The sequence below is a fragment of the Camelina sativa genome, chromosome 20, assembly GCF_030686135.1.
Source record: "Camelina sativa cultivar CO46 ecotype springtype chromosome 20, ASM3068613v1".
Classification (NCBI taxonomy): domain Eukaryota; kingdom Viridiplantae; phylum Streptophyta; class Magnoliopsida; order Brassicales; family Brassicaceae; genus Camelina; species Camelina sativa.
In genome coordinates this window covers 29524925-29541862 of record NC_141899.1, presented here as the reverse complement: position 1 = coordinate 29541862, position 16938 = coordinate 29524925, and the positions used below count along the sequence as shown (strand labels likewise).

Here is a 16938-nt window from a genome sequence, read left to right as displayed (position 1 = left end):
CAATCTTCAGTTTTTTTGGACAAGTTTGTAGGCCGCTTTGGTTATACAAATTTAAAAACAATAGATCCTATTGGTTGTAGTGGTGGTTTGGCTCTTTTTTATAATAAGTATGTTTTTCAAGCTTCAATTTTATTTGACTCAAACCATTTAATTGATGTTGAAGCAGTTTACAAAGGGCATATTATTTATTTAACGTTTGTATATGGTGATCATGTTCCCAAGAACCGTGATTTGGTTTGGGAACGGTTATTACGGATTGGAACATCAAGGTCATCTCCTTGGTTTGTTGTAGGTGATTTTAATAAATTAACGGGCAATCATGAAACCCGAGGGGGAAAACAGTTTGTCGTGGAGAGGTGGGCGGGATAAAAAACCAATATGATGTTGGTTGGACAGGGCTTTAGGTAATGAGGATTGGCATGAGTTGTTTTCTGATACAGTTATGGAATATTTGTGTAACATCCATGAACCAAAATCCCAGTTTGGGATGTGCATCGGTCAATGCAAGGTTGATTTTCGCGAGACGACTTAAGTTAAACGCTTATTTTGTTGCGTTTTGGTTTGGGAGAAGCCATTAGGTTGAGTATTTAAAGGGAACTCGATGTGTTTGGCCACTTTTTGGTTGTTTTCCCAGAGAGAAAGGAAAAGAGAGAAAAGTTCTTGAGAGAGTTTTGAGTTTGGTGCTTGTTCTTGTGACACTACAAGAAAACACCCCTTTTGCGAGGACGAGTTGCGACGGATAATAGCTCTCGCAAATTTACGGTGGATTTGCGAGGAATGTACGAGAAATAAAAAAACTCTAGCACATCCCTCGCAAAATTGCGAGGAAACCGGTCGTCGCAAATCCGCTGCTCAATTGCGAGGCATTTACGACAAATTTGCTTGGAATGTCTCCTTCCTCGCAAATCAATCGCAATATTGCGACTATTTTGCGAAAACATAATCCATAGCAAAATTACTATTGACTTGCGAAAGCCATAGCAAATCCATTACAAAGTTAGGAAATTAATTTTTTATAAATATTACAAAACTTAATATAATTATTCTGAAATACATTTGAATGTGTTCATAAGGTGAATTATTCTAAAATACATTATTAATACATTACTATTAATGATTGAAAAGATGATAGAAAAGAGTATGATGAGACATTGGACCTTATAATATACTTGAAAGTTAATTTTACTAATTTTTAAATTTATTTTGATGGTTTTTATAAATGAGATATTCAAGGTTTGCGACAAATTTTCGACTGATTTGCTAGACCATAGCAAATTAGTCGCAAATCCATCACAAACTACTCAAAACATAGCAATTCCCTTGCAAACAACAACTTTAAACCCTAAACCCTAAAGACTAATTAATAATTAAAAAAGATGAATCCAAGACTTATAATCAGAGATAGGGCAGTGCAACACAAAATTGTTGGAGAATTGGATAATTTGGAATATTTGGCAAATATTTGTCTCAATGTAATGAACATATATATGATATAGTGTAGAAGATAGTTAATGTTTAGAGGAATATGCAAAATTGGACAATTTTGGAAAGTTTGATGATAGAAAATAGTATGATGAGACCATTGGACCTTATAATATACTTGAAAGTTTATTTGACTAATTTTTTTAAATTATTTTGATGGTTTTTACAAATTAGATATTCAAGGTTTGCGACTGATTTGCTAGACGCATAGCAAATTAGTCGCAAATCCATCGCAAATTACTCAAATTATAGCAATTCCCTCGCAAATAACAATTTTAAACCCTTGAACCTAAACCCTAAAGACTAATTACATTACTATATGAATCCAAGACCTATAATCAAAGATAGGGCAGTGCAACACAAAATTGTTAGAGAATTGGACAATTTGGAATATTTGGCAAATATTTGTCTCAATGTAATGAACATATATATATGATATAGTGTAGAAGATAGTTAATGTTTAGAGGAAGATGCAAAATTGGATAATTATGTAAAGTTTGATGATAAAAAAGAGTAGATGCATAGCAAATCCGTCGCAACTCCATCGCAAACGACTCAAATCATAGCAATTTCCTCGCAAATGACAACTTCAAACCCTTGAACCTAAACCCTAAAAACTAATTACATTACTAGTAAATAGTAATGATTAAAAAGATGAATCCATGATTTAAAATCAAATATAGGGCACAAATGACAATTTCAAAACCTAAACCCTTAAGACTTTGCGAGGGATTTGCTACGGTCTCTCGCAAATCTCTCACAAATCTTTTGAAAAATTGAATATATTTGAATTTTAATTCATGGATTAATTTGCTAAAGATTTAAACAATAGGGGGATTTGCTAAAGTTAAATATCTCGAAATATAATTTATATATTTTTTATAGGTGTGCTAGGGATTTGCGAGGGACCATTGCAATTCCCTAGCAATATTAGCGAGGGATTTGCGACGCAGTGTTTTTCTATATAAATTGAAAACCTAGTTCGAGCTTCGCTCAAACCTCGACATATCACCAGCGGCATAAAACCTCGAACCCTAATTCCTCTCTTCTATCTTCTCCGATCAATCTCCATCTCTCTTCTCCAATTAACCTCCACCTCTCTTCTCTTTTCCGGTTACTCTCTGCATCTTCTCTCTTCTCCGGCGACTGTCCTACGCTTCTCTTTATCTCCTCTCGTCTCTGGTGACTGTCCCTATCTTCTCTCTATCTCCTCTCCTCTCCGGTGACTGTTCTCCGCTTCTCTCAGGTCCGGTTACTCTTCCTAATCTCTCGATCTGAAAGTCTGTTAGGTTAGAGTTTAGATTTTAATTTTAGGGTTATGATTTGGGGTTCAATTTTTAGTTTAGGATTCTAATTTCGAGTTTAGGGTTCTTATTTCATGTTCAATTTTGAGTTTAGGTTTTTGATTTAGGGTTTCGATTAAGGCTTTTGATTTTAGGGTTTTGATTTAGGGTTTTGATTTAGGGTTTCAATTATAGGTTTTTGATTTTAGGGTTTCGAGTTTAATTTGTTTTTTGTATAATTTTATTGAATTTTGGTTTAGGGTTTAGGTTTAATTTTGATTTTATTTGATCTTTGATTTTAGGGTTTCTAATAATTTTATTGAATTTTACTTTCAGATGTCTTCTCTAGACCAAAACGGTTCTGTAAACCAAAATGTTTACACAAGGTTCATATCTTTTCAAGGGTTATCTCCTCCAGTCCCTACTCGAGGGATATGTTCAACTGGCTCTTCTCAAAGACTACCTTCTCCCGCCTCTTCTCAAGGTACCTCACCGACGACACAAGATAACTGTAATGCAACCTCTCCAGTGCAAAATTATCTTCCTCCTCAGCAATCAACTTCGTGTGGCAATGGTCTGTCTGCCACTCAAACATTTTTTACTTTGGAAGAGTTACTTGCGAGTTCCGGGCGTCCTAACTTAACAAAACTAGATCCTAAGCGACCTCCGGGTACTCTCTGGTAAGAATGTTATGTATCTAACATTCCATTTATCTTTATGTTTTGTATTTTCATTGATCCTCATTCCATTTATCTTGTGCTTTGTAGGTTTGACCAAGATTCTTCGGTTGCTGCTACTGTACGGGCCATTTTTGAAAGAGATTTCAAAGAAGCTCATGCCAATTGGACCCAAACACCTGGTCCGGTTGTAAACCGGTGGTTTGAAACTTTTGCGGTAAGTTAAAAGTTCCTTAATGTGTTTAAATAACAGATTTTGTGTTTTACTCCCTTGATTTGATTCTGATTCATGTTATGTTTTTACAAGCAAACATATAACTGGGACCACTCCATCAACGGAAGAGTTAGAGCTGAGTTTGAAGCTAAGTTGAAGACCTGGATAAGTGATCAAGTGTCTAGGTGGAAGGGTAAGTGGAAGCGAAAAGGTAATGACGCAATGTTGCGGTGGCTTGATCCTACCGTATGGGATGGCTTGGTCAAGTTTTGGTGTGAACCAAAATCAGAAGCAAATAGTATCAATAGCCGTAATGCTCGCTATAGTGATCCTGAAGGCACCGGAATACATAAGCACCGTTCTGGTCATACCTCTTTTAAAGCCCGAGTACGAGAGCATGTAAGTATCTCTGTTTAACTCAATTTGATTAATCAAACCTACAATATATAACACATGTTGTTTCATTTCTTTTTTTTTAGTCTGAGAAGACTGGTGAGCCACTTCCTGATTTCCTGCAATAACTAGAAGAGACTCATAGGAAACCTGATGGGTCTTTTGTTGATGGACTGTCTGAGAAGGTGTACAATGAAGTGACGTCAAAGCTAGCTGAAGCTGAGTCTGAGCTATTATTAGGGGATAACATGGAGAGTAGTGCTTCAGGCGGGTTATCACTAACTGTGAAGAACCACATTTATGCTGAGGTAAACATTTATGCTTCATTGTTGCTTCATTGTTTATGTTTATCTTTTGTGTTTGTGTTTATGCTTCACATTTATGTGTTTGTGTTTGTTTTTATGCTTCGGAGCAACCACATTTATGCTTCATTGTTTATGTTTGTGTTTTGTATCTTCATTGTCTAATTGTTGGTGTGTATCTGTTTTGTTGGCAGGTTGCTCCAAAGAAAAAGAACCGGATATATGGGGTTGGTAACATGCAAGTAGAAGCATCTTCAGCTCAGATTGGTCAACCGCCTCCTCCTTCAGAAGATCCACTTTTTCTAGCTGCGAAGCTTGCTGCTGCCGAAGCTGTTCTTGCAACTCAGGCTACTCAACTACAGGCCAATGCAGTGAAGATGCAAGAAAATTCAGAGAAGATGCATACTTTGATTATCTTGCAGAGAAACATCCAGACTTTGCTGGTAGATTTCCCTGAGAAGATTCAGCGGCCAGACCTGTGACTAGAGATGCAACCACCGGAGAAGCAACCTGATGAACTCTCTTTCTCTCTTAATGTGTAATGTTTAGCTTAGAACTTGCTCAGTTACTCTCCCTTGTAAACTTATTTTGAAAACTTAGTACTTCTAATTACAGCTTTAATTTGCATAAGTTTACAAGGTTTAATTCTAATTACAGGTTTAATTTTAATTACAGGTTTAATTCTAAATGCCGGTTTAATTCTAATTAAGCTTACCAAAATGAAAATTTTAATTTTTTTAATACCATTATTATTATTTGCGACGGAAAAAATAATTGCAAAAGCATAGCAAATTTGCGAGGGAGTTACTAGATACTAATTTTGCGAGGAAATTGCTTTTTAAACAGGTCCTTGCAATTTGCGCTTAGTTTGCAAGGGAATATTTTCCTCGCAAAATTTGCGAGGGATTTGCGACGTTGACCGATTTGCGAGAAGCGATTTGCGAGGAACGGACTTTCCTCGCAAATCTCTCGCTTTTGTCGATTTGCGAGGGATTCACTACATATTCGGCCATCGCAAAACCGTTGTTTTCTTGTAGTGTGAGATTTTTTCTGTGGAGTGGAGATCTGAGGCTAGAACGTGTTAGGAGCTTGTTGGGAGGCTATTTTCGTGAGATTAGATCCAGTTTTCGTCATTCACAAAGGTGAGTGCATGTTTTCGTGTTTATGTGTTATGTGGATGATTCCTTGGTTTGTTAGTATGTTTTCGTGTCACTTGGGGCTTTGTGAGGCTTCTTTGTGGCTTTGGATCGAGTCTGATGCGTACAGGAACAGAGATTTGGCGAGGAGCTTCGAGGACTGCGCGATAAGACCTAGGAGCTTTGGTCGATGCCATGTAAAGGTATCCATCGGTGCAATTAGGGGTTTCACGAAATGTTGAGCATGCATCGGTTGATGCAATCCTAGTCTTTGTCGGTCGATGCAGTGGTTGGTGTCGGTCGATGCAGCTTTCTGGTTTGACTATTGATTGTCGTTTGTTGGTTAGAGTATCTCAATTCTTGTGTGTATGGCCTAGTAGATGGGAGGATTGCCTCACTAATTGTTTATGATAATACTCACGCATCTCATATGTGTTGTGGTGCAGGTAAAGGTAAAGTGTGATCGTGGAATCAAGGTGATAAAAAGGAGAATGTTTTAGTGGCTCGTTGATGTGTTGTCTCGTTTTTGTTAGGTTGCTAGGGTTGAGTTATTAGAACGTTGCTAGGATGCTGGTTTGATATTTTATTACTTGGTTGAATTATTACCGTTATTGGTTTATTATTTATTGGTTATTGGTTTAATGGTATTGTTTGGTTCTGCTCTTTGGTTTAAATGTGGTTGGTTAGGTGGTTAGTGAGTATGGGATCACTATCTTAGTATTATATTAAAAAAAAAAATTGGGTCGGGTCGTTTCAATTTGCCTATGTTCGCCTCTGATCATAAGCCTCTTGTGGTTAGCATAGGCGCAAAGAGGCCACGAGGACGAATGAGTTTTATGTTTGATCGCCGCTGTGTTGGAAAGTAGGAGTTGACGGATGCAATCTCGTATGGTTGGGATGGGGAACAAGACCAGGGTCCAACTAATTTTGTGGACAAAATTGTGAATTGTCGACGGGCGATTTCTTGGTACTAAGTACTTTCATGCCCAAACAAAGCAGCGATGAGTCTGTAATCGGATTACTGGGCTTTTTGACAAAAATGATTTTTGGTCTACGGAGGATGCTAATATTTGTAATACAACGGTGTCATACTTCGAGGATCTGTTTACTTCAATTAATCCAGCAAACTTTGAGGAGGTCTTACGGAAGGTCGAAACTGTAATTACGGATGAGGTAAATGAGCGGTTAACTGCCCCAACTATGGAGACTGAGGTTAGAACGGCTTTATTTATGATGCATCCAGATAAAATCCTTGGCCCAAACGGGATGATAGCTTTGTTTTTCCAAAAGGCGTGGAAGGTTGTTAAAACGGATCTTGTTTCTTTGGTTAATGGTTTCTTCGAGGAGGGTGCTTTTCATAAGAGTTTAAACATAATGCATATTTGTCTCATTCCTAAGGTTACAAAGCCAACCCGGATGACGGAATTACGTCCCATTAGCTTGTGTAATGTGGGGTACAAGGTTTGTACCAATGGCTTAAGAAGGTCTTACCGGGGCTAATTTCAGAGACTCAATCGGCATTCGTTCTAGGCCAGTTGATCTCAGATAATAGCTTGATTGCTCAGGAGATGTTTCATGGGTTACGGACAAATCTGTCCTGCAAAGAGAAACTTATGGCGATTAAAACTGATATGAGTAAGGCATATGATAGTATGGAGTGGATTTCTGTTAGAGAGTTACTACGAAGAATGGGGTTCGGGGAAAAATGGATCAGTGGATTATCTTCTGTGTTACTTTGATTGAGTATAAAGTTCTTCTGAATGGTCATCCAAATGGATTGATAGTCCCAGAGAGGGAATTATGCCAGGGGAATCCTCTATCTCTTTATATCTTCATCTTATGTACGGAAGTGGCAAATAAATGTCCGCCAATTATGCATTTGTTGTTTGCGAATGATAGTCTGTTTTCTGTAAGGTCGATAAGGTACAATGTGAGGTTATTTTGGATATCTTAAGAAAGTATGAGGTTGTCTCGGGACTGCAAAATAATTTTGCTAAATCATCTATTCAGTTTGGTCATACGGTTGATGCGGTCACAAGGACGGAGATGCAGAGTGTTCTTGGGATAACAAATCTGGGCGGAATGGGTTCATATCTAGATTTACCTGAGAGTTTAGGTGGGTCTAAAACAAAAAAATATATATATTTTATTCAGGACATTGCAGGGTCGGACGAATGGTTGGTCAGAAAATTTACTTTCAAAAGAGGGAAAATAGGTTATGATTAAGTATGTTGCAACTGCTGTCCCGACATTTGTGATGTCCTGTTTTTTGGCTACCGAAAACAATCACATCCAAACTTACTATTGCAGTGGCGAATTTTTGGTGGAGTACAAACGGCCAGACAGGGGGTATGCATTGGCTCGCTTGGAAAAAATTATGTTTTAATAAACAGTTGGGCGGTTTAGGTTTCCAGAATGTCGATGATTATAATTCGGCTTTGCTGGCAAAACAATTATGGCGGCTGATTGAGGCTCCAGACTCACTGTTCACCTGAGCTTTCAAAAGTAGGTACTATAGGAATTCGAATACAATGGAACAGATTTAGTCATACTCCCCATCGTATGGATGGCGGAGTATTGTTTCGGCTAGATCATTGGTAAACAAATGGCTTATTAAAAGAGTTGGCTCTGGGGAATCTATTTCTATTTGGAATGATCCCTTGATGCCGACTCAATTCCCGAGATTAGCTTTAAGTAAGGGGATATATCATGGTTTTTGTAGTTTTTCACCATGATATTAGGAATTTTTTTTAGAGTCTTTTTGATGTGTTTTTAGGTTCTTTGAGAGTCTTTTCAGGTTTTCTAGGATTTTGGCACGGATGGAGCAAACTGAAGCAAATTGGATCATTTTTGGAACATTGAACCGAAGAAATCAACTTGGAATCAATCAAGAGTGATGGTGTCGATCGACACCAAGGGTGTTTGCCGACTCAAGACCCAAGTTTTGGAAGATTTACAAAAGTTGCCCGAAGTTTTCTACATTTGCATCATTAGTCCCTGGACGTGTTTTAGGACATATATATAGTATTTTTAGGTTTGAGAAACCCTTAAGCTTGATTCTAGCAAGTTTTACTTTCTGCAACCTTGAGAGATTTTTGAGAGCTTTTGGAGAGACGGATCTGAATTCTTTTGTAGAGAGAAGATTCATAAACTCCTTATTTACTCTTTTAATATCTATTGCTTATTATTCAGAATTATGTCTCGTTCTTTATTGAATATGTGTGAGTAGTTTGCTTGTTAGGTTCAGGGTTTTTTACAGGGTTTTTATGATTTATTAGATCTGTTTATGTAGGATTCATTATCTTTCTAGATCTTCATCATAGGTTGTTCTTCATATTAATCCTTGATTGACCATCTAGAATTAATAATCTAGGAAAATAAATTGATATGAAAATATAATTGATTTTCCTGATAAAACCTTTTGATGAGCAAAATTACTTCTTGCAAAGAGATTTGATTTAGTAATTTTGTGAACAATCTAAACCTGTTTTCAAAGCTGATTTTTAACCTTGAATTTTACAAAGAGATTTGGATTTTGTGGTTTTAAATTTAGATAATATTTGCAGTGAGAACTGATTTATTTTACAAAAGAGTTTAGAGTTCTAGATCTGATTTTTAATTGCTTGAATCCTAATTTATTGATTGATTTAATAATTTTTAATTTCATGAGAAATTCCCTAGACCTAGCTTTTCGATTCTCTGAATTTACAACAGTTTTATTTAATATTTTGCATTGTTATTTTAATTCAAATTAATCTGTTTAGCTTAGTTATAAAACTCTATAATTTATTGGGTAGAATTAAGTCTTTATAGAATTCGACCCCTAAGTACTGCAGTGATCTCTTAATTTGAGAGAGTAGCTCTAGGGTTTAATTTGAGTATATTATAAGGGTCTGTTAAGGACTCCACTCTTCAAATGACTCACTTAATTGATCGTTAAACGAATATGTGGATATGGATTTTCTCAACGAGTATTTCGATCAGGGGATGTTGCATTGATAGGGGCTCTACCTATAGGAGGTTGTCATAAGGCAGATTCTCTAGGTTGGCATTTTACGAAATCTAGAAAGTATATGGTTAACTCAGGATATCACATTGAACGTATGGCGGTAACTAGGACTTTTCAGGGCCTTGTTTGTGACCCAGAGATTACCCTCCTCCTAGCCAGTGTTTGGCAGGTTCGCTGTCCACCAAAACTACAACATTTTATGTGGCCTTTTTGGTTGACCACCAGGTCGTCAGGTTTGGGCTTTATCTCAAGTACCAGCAGGACCAAATTCCTTTCCGACGGACTCTGTGTATGCAATTATTAACCAGTTTTTGGGCCCTAAGAATCCAGGTTCCCAAGTATCAGTGATTCCTTGAATTTTGTGGTATATCTGGAAAGCGTAAAATGCACGAGTTCTTGAGAATGAAGATGAAAGGCCTGAGGAAATTATTAGGGTAGTGGATGGAGAAGCATTGGTATGGCAGGAGGCTCAGGAGGAGGGTGAGGAGGAGGATTTACCCTCCCACCCTATCAACTTTAACTCTCAGCTGAGGGTGGCTGCAGCTTCACTCTCCACTGTTTATTCAGGCTATCGGTGCTTCGTAGATGGATCTTGGAAAGCTGGTGACTCGTTTGCAGGTACATGATGGTTTTGTATGTTGTTTCAAGAACCAACGTCAACCATGGGAGCCACTAATTTTCGGCGTAGTCTTTTCCCCTTGCATGCTGAAGTAGAAGCTTTTATCTGGGCTATGCGGTGCATGATCGGACATGACTTTCGCGATGTGGCCTTTTTTACAGACTGCTCAGACTTGGTGAAGATAGTGTCTTTTCTTTTCGGTTGGCCGGCATTTTCGTCATACCTCGAAGATATCAAAATTGACAGGGAGGAATTTTCTTCTTTCTTTTTATTTTTTGTTCATAAATGCAAATGTAAATGCGGATTCTTTGACACGCCAAACGCGCATATCTCCGCATGATGTTTTCGTATTTAAACAATTTTCCTTTCCAATTTGAAAAAAACAAGATATTTCTCGAAATTTCTCTTATACAATTATTAGGCTTTGTAAGTACATCTTGCTTACGCATATTATTAGGGTCGACCCCTGACCATTTGAACATCTTCCACATATATAAATTATATATATTAGTAAAATGTCAATCCTTCGGACCCCTAATCAAGTAAAGTGATTTATATTAAATTTGGATGCAGGACTGGGACGTGGAGGGTTTTCTAAATTTTGTATTGTTGTTAAAACTTATTATAAATGTAACTAGGGAATTTTATAGAATAGATATACCATGCATATAAATTTACTTAGTCAAAGTATCTACTATATATATTAACAATGTTTGTATCGTATATCGTTGGGTTTGACAGTATGTCATTCCCTTAATATTGTAACAAACTACTTGCACAAGTTTATTATATGAAGGGTTGTTTGTAATTATGTTGTTGTACAAAAGTTTGTTTTTGCATAAATTGGTAATTGCAGGGTAATTTTGCATACCCCCAATTTCATAATCACAAGTTGGACCATTTATTCATAGAATAGGATCGTCTTCCTCGCTGCCAAATTTTCTCAATGTTATATAAGACCCCTCTTCTTTCTGCTGTAAGTATAAGACCCCTCTTCTTTCCTCGAGGATTTAAGTCTCAATATTAAATCCTCGTTCCATAGCTCGTCACTCTTAACAGTTAGCTCTTCTTCCTTAATTATGTCTTTCATATTTTACATGACAAGAACTACGATGATAATTATCTTGCCTCGTTCTCTTCCTCTTTCAGACTTGATCTTCCCTTGTTTTCTTTATTATAAATCTCTTTTTATCTTCTGTAATCTAGCTTTCAGCTAGCTTTCTACCTCTTTCTTTTGTATTAGCGGCTCCTTATGTAATACTTTTTTATCTATAAGAAAACCTTTTAACAAAAAAAAAACTACGATGATAATTATAATCATATTTTTGTAAATTTTATCTATTATGCAACGCATTATATTTTATATGATATAATTGACTTTCGTTTTCTCTTTAGTTTGTAATTGTATGGTATGATTGTATTTCATATCTAACAAAACTTTGATGCAGGAAGAAAAAAAAAAGGTCGTAACTTATCGAAGATGGGATCTCCAGTACCTTGCATTTACAGAGTGCCAAGGGCAATTCGTAAAGCGAATCCCCGAGCCTATACACCTCAGATTGTCCTCATCGGCCCGCTTCATCGTTCTTCCAAATTGATGCCGGTATCTTCTAAGGACGACGACACTGGTGAAACGAGTAGGGAAATAAAGTACGTTGTAAAATACATAAAATTTATCATGCATACGCAGACAAATATATACAGACATCACGAAAGTGCTATCAATTATATATATATATATATATATATATATATATATATATATCTATACTAGGATTTAATTTTTTATTTTAATATGTAATAATTTAGATTTTATAGATTTTAGTTTGATATTATAGTTATAAGATTTCAATTTTTCTTGTTTTAAAATTTAACCCGCAGTAAATATGTAGTTAAGTAATTTAAACTGCAGAACACCACAAGATAATTTTTCATTTTTAAATTAAGAATTTTAATCTTTATATTAAAAGTATATGATTTCAAGTTATTATTTTTAGATTTAACTCGTGATATATGTGTAATTTAGTAATTTGAACCGGTGGTGCATTGCAAAATAATTTTAAATTTTGATTTAGTTTCTTATAGTTTTTAATTTGATATTAATAAAACTGTATGAATTAGATTTTAGTTTTTTCAAGATTTAATTTGTGATACGTGTGTAATTTAGTATTCAATTGTATATTTAGAGATTTAAAAGATTAAAAGTTATATTCAAGTCATCATACATAGAAATTATGTCAATATCGATCATGATCCGTTCGGCCAATTTTACAGTATAAATTATTGTTTAGGATATATGTAATTATAATTAATATAATTTTGATATGATGCTAACTAATAGAATTTGTGATAGACAGAGAGAAATTTTAATATTTTATTTTGGTAAGGAATATGCCATTTTTAAGATTGGTTGGTATATTTAGTTTCCATTTTTGCCATATATTACTTACTGTTTTTTTGTGCAATATTTTAGGGGTAGATTTGTAAATAATTTTTGGGGAATTTTCAAAAATACCTATTTTTCTATATCACTTTTCAAAAATTGTCTTTCTTGGTGTCCATTTTCAAAAGTACCTTTTTTAATATATAAAATAACAAAATTATAAACCCTAAACCCCAAATACTAAACCATATCCCTTAAAGCCTATACCCTAAATGTAAATTGGGAATCCAAACCTAAAAAACAAATTCTAAAAATTAATTTAACATAGTGTAATTGTGTAAAAGAGGGTAAAAATAAAAATATTCAAAAAAATGGGCATTTTTGAAAAGAGGTATTCCAAAAAAGGCATTTGTAATAAATTCTCATAATTTTTTCAATTAGTATAAGTAGAACACAAAATGTATTTCAATTTTTTTTAATATAGATATACATTATATTTAAAAGCGCTCAAACTACTTAAAATTGATAGCACTTTCGTGATTATATATTCTTTATCTTGTTTTTTTTTAGCTGAAAAATACGACATGCACTATAAAGTATCACATACTATTAAAATATGAAAAAATTGTTAGAAATATCCCTTTTGAGATAAATCTTTTCAAAAATACCCTTTCTACTTTTGGATGCTTCATAATTAAGCTTTATGCTCACTCGGTTGCATATTCAATTTGGTCTTATTTAAAAATATGACTATGAATCATTGTTTAATATTTTTAGCCAATATGAGACGTTGAACACACATCTTTTACTTCATTAATTGAGTAATATATGTATGTATAGCTAAAGAATCCATATATATAGATGATTTTTAAGAATTTTTAAAAAGGAAAGTTCTCAAAAATACCATGCTTTTAAGTTTTCTTTCTTATAATACCACCATGTAACAAAAATATCACTTAAGTTTTGATTTTGCAAAAGTACCACAATAATAAAATTATACTTTCAACCATCACAACTAAACTTTAAATCTTAAACAGCAAACCTTATTTCCTATACCCTAAATAGTAAATGTACTAGTTTGCAAAGAAATCCATATATAAATAGTTAACTCAAACCCCAAATTTTTAAATTCTAAACCCTTGTAATTCAAAATTTGGTGATATTTTTGGAACACTAAACTAATAGTGATATTATTGGAACATTAAACCACGGATCTATTATAATTTCTTTATAATAATTGGTCACTTGTAATTCAAAATAACTCGTTTGTTGTTATCTTTTTTGAAAACCTTCTTTTTTGACAACAGTTGTATGCCAAAAGTTTTAGATGAAACGAGGATCTTGCGCACCTCCTCCCTTAAGTTTTGGTTTAGATATATTGGAACTGTCACTTTTTCATAATGCAATGATTAATATGTGGCCATTTCTGTTTGTTAGGCATTTGAAAAAAAAAAAAGGAAAAAAATTTAAGCCAATGGAGATCGAAAAGATGACGTACTTCGACGCTTTCAGCAAAAGACTCAAGAACGAAACTATTGAGGAAATGAAGCAAACCATTTATGTGGAAGAAGAACGTATTAAGGAAAGCTATAAGGAGAAGGATACAATCGACAGCATGACATCTGATTTTTTCGTGGACCTTATCCATCAGGATTCAATATTCATCATGGAGTTCATTATGGAACTTCATGATGGTCGTGGAAGTTCAAATAGTCCGATCGTGAACCACCATATCGACAGTTCAAAAGTGATAGCAGATCTCATGTTGCTGGAAAATCAACTTCCCTATTTCATTTTGGATAAACTGTTCAGTCCTCATTTGACGGAATTGGGTATAAATGAGCATGAGACGCTCGAGGGACTCATCCTGGAATTATTTTCCCTGCAAACGAAGATAAAAAAAAATACAGAGTTCAAGCATTTCACAGACATGTTCCGATGTGTTTATGAGGAATCACTTGACAAAACTCCAAGTCTGACCGCCGTAAGTGGGCCACCTATCGCCGAGATGCAGAACGCGGGTAACCTATCCCGCGTAGGAGTGGAATTCAAGGTAAACTTTTGCATCTTCTATTTTCATATTTTCAAGTTCACATTTCTTAGTTGGAATTTTAGGTCTTTTCTTTCTTTTGATAAGGCTTTCGTTTGTTAGTGTTTGGAGTTTGAAATCGTAGTTGTTTGTGGTGGCTTTTAACTAGGATACATATTCCGCTTTGGGTTAAGAGTAGCCTAATTTTTATAAACCTAGAAGTCTAAGTGCGTTTATTATGTTTGAACCTTTGAGTTTATTCTAACCCCTTTCTTGTTTTAAGGCGTACAATCTCTCGAATTTCTCTCAACACCAGTATCAACAGCCGTTGGACTTGTTATCGCTTCCGATCTCCATCAGAAAGGAGGCTGACAATAATTATTCGCTGCATGTGGCGTTTAAGAAAAGTTGCTTACAAAATTAAAGGTTGGTCTGAATGAAGCGGCCCCCTCCCAATATTCTGGCATAGCCATAAATCTCAGAGCTCGCTATAAATCTCGACGAAAAAGGTGTTGGGCCACTCTCAGCAAAGTCTATTTTAAAGACTTGTGGACCGGAACAGCTACGCTTGCCGCCGTACTTCTCTTGTTTTTGACTCTGGTTGGGACGGTGGCTTCCGTCATCCAAGCTTACAAAAGCAAATAACTACATATGCTTTTATCCTATAAACTTGTTTCCAAGTTTCTTTTGCATTATTTGTTATCGGCTTTCATCATATTTGATTACTAATATACTATTTATCTGTTTTCTTTATTTTTGCATATTTGATTCCGTCTTGAATTTAGTTTGTTTTCTTTTGTTCCTAGGTGTTGATTTAACCTCACCTACACGTTGCTTGGGGTGTTGTAAAAGTTTTTGTTTTGAATAATACTTCAAGAGCCTTGGAAAACATCCTTCTTTCGTTGCTTCTCTGTTTTCTCACGAACATACTCTTAACTAGGGAGTTTCCCGCACACTTGTGCGGGCAAAAACTTTTTTAAAATAATTGTTATCTAATTTTTTTTGTATTAAAATATACATTACTAATTAAATTCTTTTATATGTTTTTATGGGTAAATATATTTTCACAAAATAGTTCAACTAATTTAACAAACCAAAAAGTAAATTAATTATAAAACTAAAAAGAATTCCAACAAAAATGTAAATGAAAAAAAATTGTCCAAAAGAGACGCTATGTTTTAATCTTCAATAATAAAAAACGGAAATAATTTTTATAATATAAACATAAAGTAATATAGTTAGGGGAGTTACCCGCGAGCATTCGCGACCAAATGTAATTAACAAAAATAATTTAAAATATTTGTAGGTTAGCATCAGATAGCTTACCATTCATGGACATTATATTGGGGTATGACTGCAATAAATATAGGTTAAAATATATGCTAAAATCAGTTTAATAACTATTAATATTTTAAAATTATAACTACAGTTAGAAATTCAATTCATAAAAACAGTAAAGCATATCAATAACACCTCCCCATAGATAAACAATCAAAATCACATAATAGTAAATCCGATTCATTAGAATCTAATGTTGTGACTGAGCGCCTCTATATTGATAACAGTTTTAAAAATAGAAAATTTCTCGAAACAAATATTTATAATAGATTATAGTATTTATTTTTCATTTTTTAAATGGTAAAATGGGATATGAATATTTGATTTCCAATATTTTCAATAGTTTTTTTTCTAATTTGTTTTCTTTGATCCTCCTCCTAATTATAATCGTCAGGATCTTCTATTTTATTTAAAGTCTTTGCTCATCCTTTTAGTGATGGAGTATCTAGCCAAAAAAACATTGATTTTTACAGAAGATTTGTAGCAACCTTATGAGATTTCTTCGGAATTATAGAAAATTGTGTCATATCTTCAACTTAGATAGATATTTGTAGTATATTCTTTGGAGTTTTCTTAGTTCCTTCTATCGAAGTCAAACTTTCATAATTATATGTAGAAATTTAATATTTTCAAAAATAAAATTTTTCTCAAAACAAATATTTACAATATATTCTAATCTTTATTTTCTATTTTTTTTAAATTTAAATGGGATATGAATATTTTGGCTTCTTTAGTTAATATGAAATTTGGTAACCGCCTCGATAGTTCTACTATTTTCTGATTTGCTTTCTTCCCAACTGGGAATGTAGATTGTATACATTCGATAAGCATCCACACATTTGTTAATAGAGACATTTGAAAATTTCCTTGGTATGTAATCATCATTTTCCACTTTGGAAATGTAGAAAAGTATATAATGTTGTAGGGTTGAAATCATGCAACAAACGTTCTACGATCAATTATATAAAGCTTGATCGGCTGATAGTTCCATATTTTAGTTTGGTTACATATTTTACTTATTACTGATTTTTTTTGAAATATTTTCAAAACATGGGTATGAAGATGATATGCTA

The 16938-nt window shown here is 34.3% G+C and overlaps 2 protein-coding genes across 2 annotated transcripts; both read left to right on the top strand.

Annotated features, from left to right (window-relative positions):
• The first annotated feature begins 6687 nt into the window (after nt 1–6687).
• Nucleotides 6688–7226, top strand: LOC147919573 (uncharacterized). Its single transcript, XM_087504012.1, has 2 exons — nt 6688–6835; nt 6949–7226. Exons 1-2 carry the CDS (start codon nt 6688–6690, stop codon nt 7224–7226), a joined length of 426 nt encoding a protein of 141 aa, XP_087360138.1.
• Nucleotides 7227–11095: 3869 nt separating this feature from the next.
• Nucleotides 11096–15416, top strand: LOC104771557 (UPF0481 protein At3g47200-like). The gene is made up of 4 exons (XM_010496096.2): nt 11096–11173; nt 11564–11765; nt 13936–14551; nt 14811–15416. Exons 2-4 carry the CDS (start codon nt 11596–11598, stop codon nt 14949–14951), a joined length of 927 nt encoding a protein of 308 aa, XP_010494398.1. The 5' UTR covers nt 11096–11173; nt 11564–11595; the 3' UTR covers nt 14952–15416.
• The last annotated feature ends 1522 nt before the right edge of the window (nt 15417–16938 follow it).